The 13,581-nt window shown below is 34.6% G+C and overlaps 2 protein-coding genes across 2 annotated transcripts in view; both read left to right on the forward strand.

Annotated features, from left to right (window-relative positions):
- Nucleotides 1-1,903: 1,903 nt before the first annotated feature.
- On the forward strand, nucleotides 1,904-11,189 carry LOC113492499 (protein O-mannosyl-transferase 2). The gene is made up of 16 exons (XM_026869975.1): nucleotides 1,904-2,212; nucleotides 2,299-2,379; nucleotides 3,026-3,110; nucleotides 3,360-3,464; nucleotides 3,857-3,965; nucleotides 4,229-4,317; nucleotides 6,179-6,367; nucleotides 6,897-7,003; nucleotides 7,331-7,523; nucleotides 7,872-8,078; nucleotides 8,435-8,545; nucleotides 9,039-9,168; nucleotides 9,557-9,705; nucleotides 10,129-10,285; nucleotides 10,579-10,722; nucleotides 10,895-11,189. Exons 1-16 carry the CDS (start codon nucleotides 2,163-2,165, stop codon nucleotides 11,110-11,112), a joined length of 2,124 nt encoding a protein of 707 aa, XP_026725776.1. The 5' UTR covers nucleotides 1,904-2,162; the 3' UTR covers nucleotides 11,113-11,189.
- Nucleotides 11,190-12,347: 1,158 nt separating this feature from the next.
- The window catches only part of LOC113492500 (baculoviral IAP repeat-containing protein 6-like), a 40,453-nt gene continuing 39,219 nt past the window's right edge, over nucleotides 12,348-13,581 (forward strand). The window contains 2 exon segments of the mRNA XM_026869976.1: nucleotides 12,348-12,614; nucleotides 12,821-13,005. Of these exon segments, the coding sequence (XP_026725777.1) occupies nucleotides 12,437-12,614; nucleotides 12,821-13,005 (363 nt within the window). The 5' untranslated portion in view covers nucleotides 12,348-12,436.

The following is a 13,581-nucleotide window of genomic DNA, read 5'->3' on the forward strand; positions in this document are numbered from 1 at the left end:
GACATTTTGCACGCGTCAAAACGTTAGTGATGGGAAAAGTTTAGTTGATTGTACTGACGTAACTTTTTAAGAATATTTTATTTTAAAATTATTTTTAAACTTTAATAAAATATGGATAAGAAGGTCAAAAAAATAGCAATAGTTGTTACTGTTTTTAATCATTTGTCTACTAAAGTTTCTTACACCTAAAGGCGTTTACTCTTAGTTCTATTAAAAATAGAACTACGAGTAAATTAGCTTTATTTTAACCGGACTACTAAGAAGGAAGTATTATGTATTTACTACTTTATAATATGGAAGGCAAATAAATTCTGCGAAAACGTATCTAAACCAGAGATATAGTAGATTGTAGTTCTGTCTGAGATTAAAAGGAAACCTATGTAGAGCCCAAAAGGTAAATAGGAACCCTATCACTAAGACTCCGCTGTCTGCCCATCCGTCTGTCACCAGGCTGTACATCATGAACTGCGATAGCTAGAGATCTGATATTGTTTTTAAGGATTCTGTATTCTCTTTGCCTCTAATATCTTTTACATTCATAAGCCTCTAAAAGGCAATTTTTAATTTTATTACAAAAGCGAAGTGTAAGATGCTATTAATTAACAAAACCGTGGCAAAATGAATTGTTCTGAAGTCCCCCCCCTCAATAACTTCGGAGCAGGGGGTTACAATGTACTTAAACGGGGTTATATATATCTGAGCGAGAAAATATTTTGTTTAGAAAAAGGTATTGTAACAGCCATCCCTAGTCATTAACAATTTCTAGTAAATTCGTTCCATTTACCTTCATTCTTACCACATCGTAATATGCATATTTTCCACGCATTTAAATCCATTGATTACCACAATAAATACACAAATATGGTTATTTAATAATATGTGCATTTATTTTTAAGTGGGGAAATCCTAATTTCCCTGAAACTAAGCACATAATGTAGGTGATGGTTATGAATAGGTAGCTACAACAATTGATATTCGTGAGTAATAGTTACTGTGAAACCCTTTTTATACTAATTAACGTTAATAAACAAACAGCTTTTTTTGAGCTTCTAGCAGTCACGGTCCCTCGATTTTCCAGATAATTGCTAAGGTAGGCTTCTAATCCCATCATTTCCTTTTTCGATGGCTACTGGTGCCTCAATCAGTTCTACAAACCGATTGCCCATTTGGCATGCGGCTGACATTTACAGTTTAGTTCTGCTTCATCTAAGCAGATTTTTCAGTGAATAAAGTATAGAGAGTAGTGCCTACTTGAAGCTTTCAACTTCTTAAAGATGATCCTTATCGATTTTCACCTCGGTGAACATTCGTCAACCTGACGTAAGCATGTAACCGAAGTGAAACAGCAATTTGACTAGGCGACACTGAAATTGCGGCTCGCCGGCCGGGCAGAATGAAAGGTGCCATGGTGAACGAATGCCGAGGGGGACGCGCCATCAATAAAAGGACTGCTTGTTGATGACGCAGCGGCTTTTGAGCTTGTCCCAAGCCGAATCATTAATGATATAATGATTTATGTTAGATTCTTTCTATTTCATTTAAATCTCTCGCCCGTAACCTTGAGATTTGACTTGAATGATCTTGTATTATTAGTGATTAATTTATGTCATAGTTACAGTTAATAAATAACCTATTTTATTCAACTTAGCACTGCCATTGTGATGCCGGATGCTAAGCATCGTTACTAATAGTTTGTTTGAACATTTACCTTCATAATAATTATGACATATTAATTTTCAACCCAGTATTGGTTGTATTTACCTTAAGTTTTATTGTCTTACTAGCTTTTAGCCCACGTCGATGTCGGTCATATCGCGTTTCCAAGAGAACTCTTCAAAAGTCCGGGATAAAAACTATCCTATATTCTTTCTCTCTTTTTATTTAACATGGTTTAGTGGTGTAAACATATATAGAAATACGTCGTTTCATTAAACTAGGTCTGTGATTATACTACAGGTGAAAGTTCAATTTGGGAGATATTTAATTCTTATAGCAACACTTTGATTTGACCTTTAGTGACTACGGAACTGTCACAGTTATCCATGACGTTTGGTGTATTTATACCGTTACTTTTGTATACATTATTTCTCGATATTATAAATTAAAATGTTATTAAATCATTAATTTTATAAAATATATATTTCCCTCTTGTTGCCTAAGTCATGTCTGAAAAGAAGATAAAGGGTGTAACTTCGAAGCAGAGTTATAAAATGTACTTTTCAATGTCATTAGCAAAGTTCAAGTTTATGTGCAACTTTCTCGGCAAATATTATAAGTTAAATTTATGTTCTTTTATAGATGGTGGATAACATTTGGAATAATATGTGGGGCGACATTCTTGACTCGATTTTATAAAGTTCTAGAGCCGGATCATGTTTGGTAAATAACATTTATGTATATATTTTTTTAAATTTTACTACATTGCTTGTACAAGAAAATACCCAATTTTTCATTTCAAGAAGCATCCTTCTATGTAAATAATTGTCTAACACTTCCAATTAATCAAAAGAGGTATATATGGACCTGTATGAGCTGTCCTACAAACTTTGTAACACATAAACTTCACAATATTACTCAAGTTAAAAAAATGTCGGTGATGCATTAGAATATTTACACTTACAAACTAAGTCGTAGTATCACACATTTTCTAGAAAAATAACTAAACAAATCACTGTTTATTACGTAGTGTGGTTTAAGGAATGTTGGTAATTGTGGAAGTTAAACAATAAACTTGCATTCCTAAATAACACACAAATTAGTAATATGTAAAGTCTCAACTACTTTTAGCTAAATACTTATTGGTCTTTATTGTTTAGAAAAATATTACTTTGAAAAGTTTTGTTAACCTAAATTAATCTACAATAACAAAAAAATATGACAATAGACTTTTCTGTCAATGAGTAAACTTCTCATTAATTAAAGAGATTTTTGTGTAATACTTTAACTGATTTAGTACACCACTAACTTTATTGTGCATAAATGTGACACTAGATGAATTTTTTTTCAATTATATTTTTTTTTTCAGTTGGGATGAGACACACTTTGGTAAAATGGCCAGTTGGTACATAAACAGGACATTTTTTTTTGATGTACATCCACCTCTTGGCAAGGTAAATACAATGCATAAAACTACTTTTCTATATTATTATCAAGATATTATTTACATTAAACAAATTGAAATATAAATATATAGATAACATTAATGAAACTAAAAACATTTTGTAGGTACATTTCATTTCAATATTTTGACATTAAATTCAATTTAATTCAAACAAGTGAAATGTACTTTTTCTAACAACCTTTAGTACAAAAAAGTTAAAAAAAACTTGCACATATATTCTAAGACAGTTTAATTCCAGATGCTCATAGCCTTATCTGGGAAACTGACAGGATATGATGGCACATTTGCATTCGAGAAGCCCGGGGATAAATATGAGGGGGCCCGCTATGAAGGAATGAGAATAGTAAGTACTAGAGGTGACATTTGTATAATGTGACATAAAAACTTAACAGAGACTTACTTCATCACATAGAATATAATTGGAGTAGTGGAAAAGACATGCCACTCAATGACTTGTAGTCTGTACTCTGCTGTCAAATGCCTCAGACTTATTTTAAATGCAGTTACTAGAAGGAATATGTATAGAACTTGGATAGTTATCATTATATTATGTAGTAGTGTAGTCATTATTTATTTTGATGGGGACAATATTACACACATGAAACAATATTAAGTTAAGTACAATTCTCAAGTAAACTATTAACAAGTAGTTTCAAATCCAATTTAATAGACAAAGCATTATTTAACATTGATATGTTCAGGAAATTCCATTATAATACACAGATTTGATTTCAGTTTTGTACAACATTGGGAGCTCTGATAATTCCACTGACTTTTTTAACTGTATGGGAGATGACAAAGTCGATTGAATCCACCATCATTGGAACCATGTTATTACTCTGTGGTAAGTTTGCAAATACTATAATGATACCTTTACTTCCAGCGTCATATACTTCTTAGGTAAGGTGCTGTCCAAATGTAGACCGTTTTTACTGCCGAATCGGCAAATATTATAACGGTTTACTCTCGCGTATTCATCCGGATAGCACGATTAGTTTCGGATCGTAAGCTCACTCGACGACCGGGTCGCGAGTCGAACAAGTCGATGAAACATTTTTTAACTTCTAAATTAAAATTATATATTAAATTTGTAATGTATTGTTTCAGATGTGGGTTTCCTTACATTAAATAGATATATTTTGCTGGACCCTATCCTGTTGTTCTTCATGAGTTGTTCAATATATGGCGGATTTAAGGTATGTTCAAATTCTGACTTTGTCCTTTATTATGTTAAATTAAGTTTAAAACCTTCTATTTACTCGTTATATCTAATCTAATATTATAAAAAGATAATAAATAAATAAATATTCCACAACTTTCACGCAACGCCATCTAGTCTCAAACTAATAATGTGGGGTTATGACGTTGTAGAGAGTAATCTCAGGAATGACTGAATCACTTTTGATATATCTTTTACCAATAGAAAGCAACATTATTTGTGAGTGTCATAGGCTATACATAAACCCGAAATAAACCGATCTCCACACTAACTCACAGAATACATTGTGAACTGTAACACAGATTAGAAAATGATGAGAAGAATCTTAAGCAGGTAACATAACGGGTAACATATTGTGACAAATAAATATTACTGGTGATGTACAATAATCAATAACTACCTGAAAAAGGTTTAGTGAAGATTTTTCCTCGAACGATAACAAAAGGGTTTTTCAGTGATTATTTAAATACGAGGGAAATACCAAACGATGTTACAGTTATAGATTTCTAAGAACGAAAACTTGCGGCTATGATGTAAGTCTTACGTCATATCAGTAACTTATATTTTAGTGATGTCATTGGAAAAAAACTATTTTTCAATTGTGTCCATATTTAATGTTTCTTATTACTTGTAACGAATTTGCATATCGCATAATATTTGTAGTACTGATTGAACATATTATTTTATAGTATATTATAATTCAATATAAAATATGTATTTCTGATTCCTATTATTTATATTTTATATAACTCTGCTATAGAAACGACTCGTGGCTGAGAAATATCCGCACGTTGTCAATCGATTATAGGTTGGGCTTTATGTATGGGAGACCATCTGTGTCTTGAGGTTCTCATGTTTCGGAAGGCCCTTTAAATTGTTGGTACCTAAAATTTTTTATATTTAGTCATTGTCATTAGGGGCAGTTTTATTGAGTTTCTTGCCGGTTCTTTTGATAAAAATGTCATTATGGGACCGGGCACCTGGGCCCCGATACTGCTATTTTACAGTGGCCGATGAATGAATGGCAATTGGATTAAATTTGAAATTATTCCTATTCTCTTAAGCATTATGACAACAAAATAATTGAATATTCATTTTATTGACCTTGGTTCTACCGTCCCATAATAAATTTCCAATTATTGTGTCGTAAAAATGCATAAGAGAATACGAAGAGTGTCGTTTTGAGACAATTTTCATTAATTCATCGGCCATTGTAAATAGCAGAATTGGGGCCCTGGAATTGATTAAGTTTTGAAAGAAACGGCCTGATAAAGTCCTACTTGAAATAAAAACTTTGATATTGATTTAGATCTGATGCCATGTCTGGCAATCAGTCTTCACCACGGTTTACCATGTGGCTCTGATGTCTCATATCCAGACACCAGTCCGGGTATGAGGAGGATGATAGGCATACGCTCCTTGAAAAACACTAGTACTTAGGTACATAGGATTAGACTGGAGTCTGGAAGCCGGCTTCCAGGCCTCGGAAAAGACGCTATAAGCAGATCATGAATTCTGCTAAGGAAACTACTTAGTTATCGATTGTACCTACTCAAATTAACTATGTAACTCAGCACTCTCAGTCTAAACATAACGTTATGTTATATCTCATAAATATTGTTATTTGTTTTTATTCTAGTAGAGTAGAAAATGGCTTAATGTGGCGAAATGACTTCTTTAACGGAAATATATATAGCCGACTTGTCTTACAACTGAAGCATGATTCTAATGATACCCATTAAGTAAAATAAAAGCACACACACATACATAAATTCGACAGATATAAGAAACATTTGAACCAGTTATATGAAAACAGTTCTTATTCTTATGTGTCCAAGGTTCGAACTTTAACTGATGAAGGACTGCCACCATTCTCGCTCCGTATGGTGTTGTGGCAAGTGTTCCTGGGCACGTCGCTCGCCTGCACGATGTCAGTCAAGTTTGTCGGCTTGTTTGTCGTTCTGTTTGTTGGTCTGCGCACTATCGCTGATCTCTGGAACGTCCTTGGTGATTTGAATAAACCTGTCGTAAGTATGAACTGTCAAATAATTTTAACTGAGTTTAAAAAGAAGGTTTATAATTCCGTCGGTGTTAAGTACATTTTATGTACACCGATCACCGATTTTTCGTAATTCGGCATAGTTGCCGTAGGCATATACGTTTGGCATGTACATTTTATTTATAGGTCCCATACAAAATTATTGAATTTGGTCCTTTAAATTTGTGTATCTTAATGGTTTTACTTGAATTAAGTGTTTTTTTTTTAAGTAAAACAATATTTTATAGCTTGGAACTGTATCTATGAATTGTTGAAAAATACTATTTTATAAAAGTTAAACGACTTTGTATTACATGTATAAGTATAAGGTATGTATGCGTGCATTAGCAACATTTAAGTATAGAAAACAACATAGTACTTACCTAATATTATACCTAGTTACCTACCTACATTACCAAACTCATTATTATTACCCTTGTTTCGTCACACAAGCTTATACGCGTATATTGCTTCTGTTCCAGATAGTAGCCTGATATTTGTCATGTTTTATTTTTCAGAGTTTAACGGTAAAACATTTAATTGGTAGAACAGTCACCCTTATTATATGGCCAGCACTACTTTATGTATTCTTCTTTTGGATACATCTTACCGTTCTTAGTAAAAGGTAAGATTTATTTTTTTGTATTTTTTTAAATGGAAATGTAGCTATTGTGAGAGGGATGGCGCACTATTCTCTGCAAAGCCCTATTCACGTAGGCTACAGTTCTGCTTTAAGAATTTGTCACTGTCATTGTGAACTCACCCACAATTTGTCCTGGGAGGAAATCGAATCCACGACCTCCGGTATAGCAGTCAAGAGCACTAACCACTAGACCAAAGTCCACTCAAGCTTCTCCGTAACACTTTCGCAGACTACAGTGAACGCAAAATATCGAAAAATTCCAATACCATTACCAATCTACAGCACATTCTAATCTTGATTTCTTTGCAGTGGTAACGGCGACGGCTTCTATTCATCAGGCTTCCAGGCCCGTTTGGAAGGCAACAGCTTGCACAACGCGAGCGCGCCGAAGATAGTCGCGTATGGCGCTTACATATCGCTGAAGAACCACCGCACTGGTGGCGGGTACCTGCACTCCCATCATCATCTGTACCCAGCTGGCGTTGGAGCCAAGCAACAACAGGTTAGACACAAGTATAAACTTAACGATCTCCTAACCTCGTAAAAACAACTATTTTAGTCTATATAGACATCCCTATCAAGGTCAGACGGCATTCAAATTTGCATTATCAAGCCTCTTCGCTCATTTCGTTTTCCATAGCCATTCCTACCTCAAATGAAATCTGCAGCAACTGGGTTGCAATCTAACAAATAGATAAGATTGAGAAGCAAACATTGTTACATTAAGAGTCTTCTACGCTGACAGAATTTTACTTAACCTGCAACATCATCATTCTTGAATAACCCCTGTTGGGCTTTGCCCTCCATCACTTTAAACCTGCAATGTAACAAAAAATAATTTGTATCCTAGATAACAACATACACCCACAAAGACGAGAACAACCGTTGGCACATAAAGCCTTACGACCGCGAGTACAGCGAGGCGGCGGGCGTGGTGCCCGTGCGCAGCGGGGACCTGGTGCGGCTGACGCACGCGCCCACCGGACGGAACCTGCACTCACACCGGGAGAAGGCGCCGCTCACTACCAAGTATATGCAAGTCACTGGGTATGGAGAGGTGAGGATATCTTCTATAAAAAAACGTAGCGTGAGTGAAGTGGTGGTGGGTTGCAAAAAATGTTGACTTCAAGCGCATTTGGAGAAGACATTTTCTCAGCTATGTGTCAGCAACATCATGATCGCAGCCGTTAAACAAATGTCCTCCGTCCTCAGACAAATGTCTCCGTTAAAATCTTCCACGAAATTCTGTCGGTCAGCATAAACTAGTAAGCATACAATAATACAGGATGTTAAAAGAAAATATAAAATGTTCAATAAGCTTTAATGTTTTATTTTGCAAATATTGTGTTAATCAGACCATCTGTTCAAAAATGACAATTTACCTTTTATATGGAGACCACGTTTTATTTTTAGGACGGTATTGGCGATGCGAACGATGTGTGGAAGGTGATCGTATCGGGCGGTAAGGACGGCGAGGAGCTGCAGACCGTCAGGAGCAAACTTATGTTTGTGCATTACTTGCAGGTTTGATATCATTCTGTAAGGTTTTAAAGATAACTGATTTTGCCTTAGAGTAAACATATGCGAATTGTTTAGAGAATTTGGAGCGGGTTGCTCTTGCAAAACAATTACTTATTGCCTAGAACATCCGAAGTGTTTTTATAACTACTACTGAAAAACCTCTGTAATCAAGAAACGTGTTTGTATTTTTAATATATTTTTTTACTGGCTATTGCTCGCGGGCCTGCCCAATAGAATTTTAAAAATGATTCCACAGCAACATAAAATCGGGATAAAAACTATTCTATGTGTTAATCTTGGTTGTAAACCATCTGTGTAATAAGTTGCGTCTAAATCGGTTTATTAGTTTCTGCGTGAAAGAGGAACAAACTTTCGTATTTATAATATTGGTAAGATAGGATACTTTAGACGGGATAAAAATCTTTGCGATGAACTGTCTTTTTCTTATTATTTATTTAAAAACACATCAAGAAGTACAGTAAATATGATTATACAGGCTTGCGTACTGACCACCACTGGCAAGCAGCTCCCGAAGTGGGGCTTCGAGCAGCAGGAGGTGGCGTGCAACCCTAACCTGAGGGATAAGAACGCGCTCTGGAATGTGGAAGATAATGTTTTTAATGGCCGTTAGTATATGGAATAGATCAATAGGTTAATAAGACTGCTGACTATAACATTACCCCTCTGTGTCCATTCTTCAAGTATAAGCTAACCAGCTGATACTCACGGCTTCGCCCGCGGTAATGTCGGCTATAGCTGCAAAAGCGATTTCATCACAATAGGTCTAGTCGTTTGAGAGCGAAGAGATAACAAGCCTACACACACAAACACATATGCTTGCGCATTTATAATCTTAGTGTGATGGGCACAGTAAAAAAGGAAATCAAATCCATTTATTATCAGGAACTACAAAATAGCCTTGTTAGTTAATCATTTTTGGACTTCTTGTTCTATCCAAAAAACAAAGACATTATAAAAAATCCTTTATTTCATTTAAAGCCAACTTGTTTTCAGTACCAAAAGTAAGTTTCGAGTCTTACGCGTCGGGCTTCATCGAGCGATTCCTGGAGTCGCACGCAGTCATGTTCCAGGGCAATGCTGGTCTCAAACCTAAGGAGGGGGAGGTCACATCACAGCCGTGGCAATGGCCCATCAACTACAGGGTAACTGTCATACATACACAAAAAAGGAAGTAATCATACTTTCTCATCCCATTTTGTATTTAGCAGATATTGATTGTTCTGGATATGCTTTTTGCTTTGGGACCCTGATAGAAATACATGATATAGATTTTAGATTTGTTAATAAACAAAGTTGGAACAGATTTCTGTAAAAGAACGTTTTTCTTCACACGTTTTTATAAACTCACTTTCCTGTTTGTTTGTTTGTTGTTCCGGTTGGATTTTTGCAACTCAATTTTGGGGCACTTTCTGATGAAATTTAAAAACTTGGGTATTTCGATTTTTTAAATCTATAAATTTTTTGTATCTTGTATCCGATAGCTTTTGTTATTGTAACAAATTCAAACCAACCCTGTTATTTCTGCTCAAATTTATTTAATGATTAATGTCATTGTATGTTTACAGGGACAATTCTTCTCAGGCAGTGGCCATAGGATCTACTTGCTCGGCAACCCATTAGTTTGGTGGGGGAACTTGTTGTTCCTCGCTTTATTCTTCGTTATTTACGTCATCAACTCTATAAAAGATAAACGGGCTGAAGCGTTCGGTACTCCATTGCAAGGTAAATATTTACTTTTTGTAAAGCTAGGTAACTTTCTCGGGATAAAATCTAATTTTCTTTTTCAAATTTAACTATGACAGCAATTTTTTTTTTTCATAATATTATCTTAGGTAAATGAAAATATGTATTTTGCATGAGATATTTTTGAAAAAAGATATCTTCAATAAACCGGTACTACATTAAATCACTGCAATCCTGAATATCGATACTACCTTCGGCCTTAATATTCGTAATCGACTGCAAGAAATAATTAATTAGTGTTAATCATCATCATAATCATCATTCTTCTTCAGGTGGTAAGAACCGTGAACTCCTGAATGCGGCGGGCTGGACGTTTATCGGCTGGGCGCTCCACTACGTGCCGTTCTGGGCGATGGGCCGAGTGCTGTATTTCCATCACTACTTCCCTGCATTAGTGTTCAGCTCTATGCTCACAGGTTGGTAGGATCGTTAAAAGTGGTTTGGATACTGCGGAAAAAAACTCAAAAAGATATATCGAGCTTTATTTGTGCCTCATTTCGAGCATATATTGACTTAGTACAAAAATATAACGCAGTATTTCAGGTTTATTGGTAACTATGTTGTAACTAATTTGTATTATCATTACAGGCATCCTCACGGAATACCTATTGACTAGTATCAGAAGTTTCCTGAGCCCAGAACTAGGCAGGACTGTGTACCACTGCATCATCGGAGTGGTTCTATCCACGACCATATACAGCTTCTATCTGTTCGCGCCACTGGCCTACGGAATGAGTGGGCCACTGGCCCATGAGCCTAATTCAACAATGGCCGGATTAAAATGGCTGGAAAGTTGGGAGTTTTAATGTAAGTCGATTTAAGAATTCTAAGTAATGTATTTTTTTTGTAGGGCCAGGTATAAAATAATAATAATTTAACTTAAATGTAAACACTAATTGTAAAAATATATTTAATATTTAAATGTTTAATATATTATAACTTAATTTATTTTTATAGGATTTATACATAAAAATACTCAACATTTTACGCTTTGTAACATTCCGTCCGGCATTTTACATTTATCGTTGATTTGTTATTTTTAATTATATTTTAATAAAAATAATTCAACACATTTTTATTGTATTTTTAATTCATTATATTGAGTGATACCCATTTTAGGAGTAGGGTGGTCTTATAGCTAAAAACATTTTTGGTATATTTGTCGAAAAATTAACCAATACAGTTTAATTTACTCAAAGGAAAGTGTAAGTCAAGCTTTATGTTCGTATTCGTAAATGCACCGACGTTGTAGTTTTTTTCCTCGAGAACATCATCTCATGATTATTCTCAAGCCCTTAACAGTTGTTAAGAGCATAGAGGTTGATCACCCTGAGTTCATCGGTCTATGCATATTTAAATATAAAATGCGTAGGTATCTAATACCTACTTGTTTGAAAAATCGATAAAGTGTAAAGCGTAGCTCGTGGCGACACCTATTATGATGGAGCTTAGACGATTTTTTAACCCAACAAAATCACTCGAACACTAACATATCACATCTATCGTCACAATTTAATGAGTCATAGATGATGTGATGGTTCTGAATTGTGCTCTCATTAAAACAAGGGGACATCGATGGGATAAAAAAAAATAAAAGCGCAAGTTCCAAGTTAAAATCAATGCAAGCTTAATTGAAAACTTGAAAAAAATATGACTACCATTTAAAAAGATAGCTTTAAGCATAATTAAATCTATAATTAGAAATAACATAATCCAGTTGTTTGCGAGTCGCAAATGCTAATGATATTTTTATTGATAGTACTGTACATCTAAAACCTTTTTTACCTGTATTTCGTTTATGAAAAACAAAATAAACATCACTTCTTTATGGTCCGGATTATTTTAACTGGTAACAGTGGCTGTCACTCTTTTTATAAAAAATAGATATCTCATTCAAAAACCATTTAAACTCAAATTATAAGTATTATCTAAACAAAATCAATGTTATTTTGACATATTTTGTACCTAATAATCTATCTACGTTAATATTTTATCAAGAATTTAGTGCTTTGAATTTATTTTTCCTCTTAAAATTTTATACCTGGCCACTCATTACTAAAATATTTGACATAAAAAAATACAATTACAAATGGCGTTTACGTAGTGTAGACAGATGTGTTCACGGCCACGATGGGCGATGATTCTTTGATATTACGAGAAGATGGTTATATACGTATGAACTTTCCTGTTACTTCTCTAACTTATCATAGCAATTTAAATATAATTTTGGTGAAGACTGACGTAGGTGGTGTACACGTTTTGGATGTGAACTCGGGTGTGATACTGCAGTCCTCTTGTCTATCAGCGGGTAAGTAAGACGCTAATAATCTATGAACAAAAGATTTATAACTAATCGTGCCTCAATTCCAGTCGGATTTGTAAGGATTGGGTGTAATTTTAGTCACGGATAGTTGGCAGTGACTTTTTTCGGTGCCCTACATTGTTTCTTGATTTGACAGTTCTCAATAAACAATTCCATTTATGCCGGATTGAAGTATAGTTTTGTGTTTGAAGATGATACGAATACGCTTGGGCTGGAATATGCTGCGGGCGCGGATCGTGTGTTCGTGTGGGACAGCAGCGGTGTCGGTGCGCGCACCGACTACAATGGAGTGCTTCTCCTGCACACGGCGCTGCAACGCCCGCTGCCGTCTTCACAACCCGACAAAATCATAAGGATTGAACTTGTGCTATCCGAGGTATGTAATCACTATACAATCATGTCTAATAGAACTTTCTCAGGTATTTATCACAGTCACTTGCAATTATATGTACTTTTGAAAGGCATATAAATACATGGACATGAATTGATGTAAACATTATGCTAATGTTCACTGCATTTATTGGATTGTAACCAAAGTAAAACCTCTATAGATCTTTACAATACTTGAATAATGTTATAACACAATTTTTTTTAGTCTTTCTGAAAACTACCTGACTAAGAATTATAAAGTCTATATACAATAATATAATACAGATATAGTATTCATAAAAGTTATTATTTTTATTTTGTATAAAAAAGATTAGCAGTATGACTTGTATTTTTATACCTATGTGAAAATTTCATTGAACTCTTGAGAGAGAATTCATCCTTTTAAACAGCTTGGCGAAAAATTTAGACTATATTTCAAGAAAATGTTAAAGTTGATATAAATACTGTATCTACACAGAACAAAGTCTTATCTATATGTGCTTGCACTTATACTATAGTTGTTCTTCCTCAATTGATTTAGCATTTCTCATTGTTATTACTAATTATTTTAACTTGAAAAACA

Source organism: Trichoplusia ni, chromosome 4 (assembly GCF_003590095.1).
Source record: "Trichoplusia ni isolate ovarian cell line Hi5 chromosome 4, tn1, whole genome shotgun sequence".
NCBI lineage: Eukaryota > Metazoa > Arthropoda > Insecta > Lepidoptera > Noctuidae > Trichoplusia > Trichoplusia ni.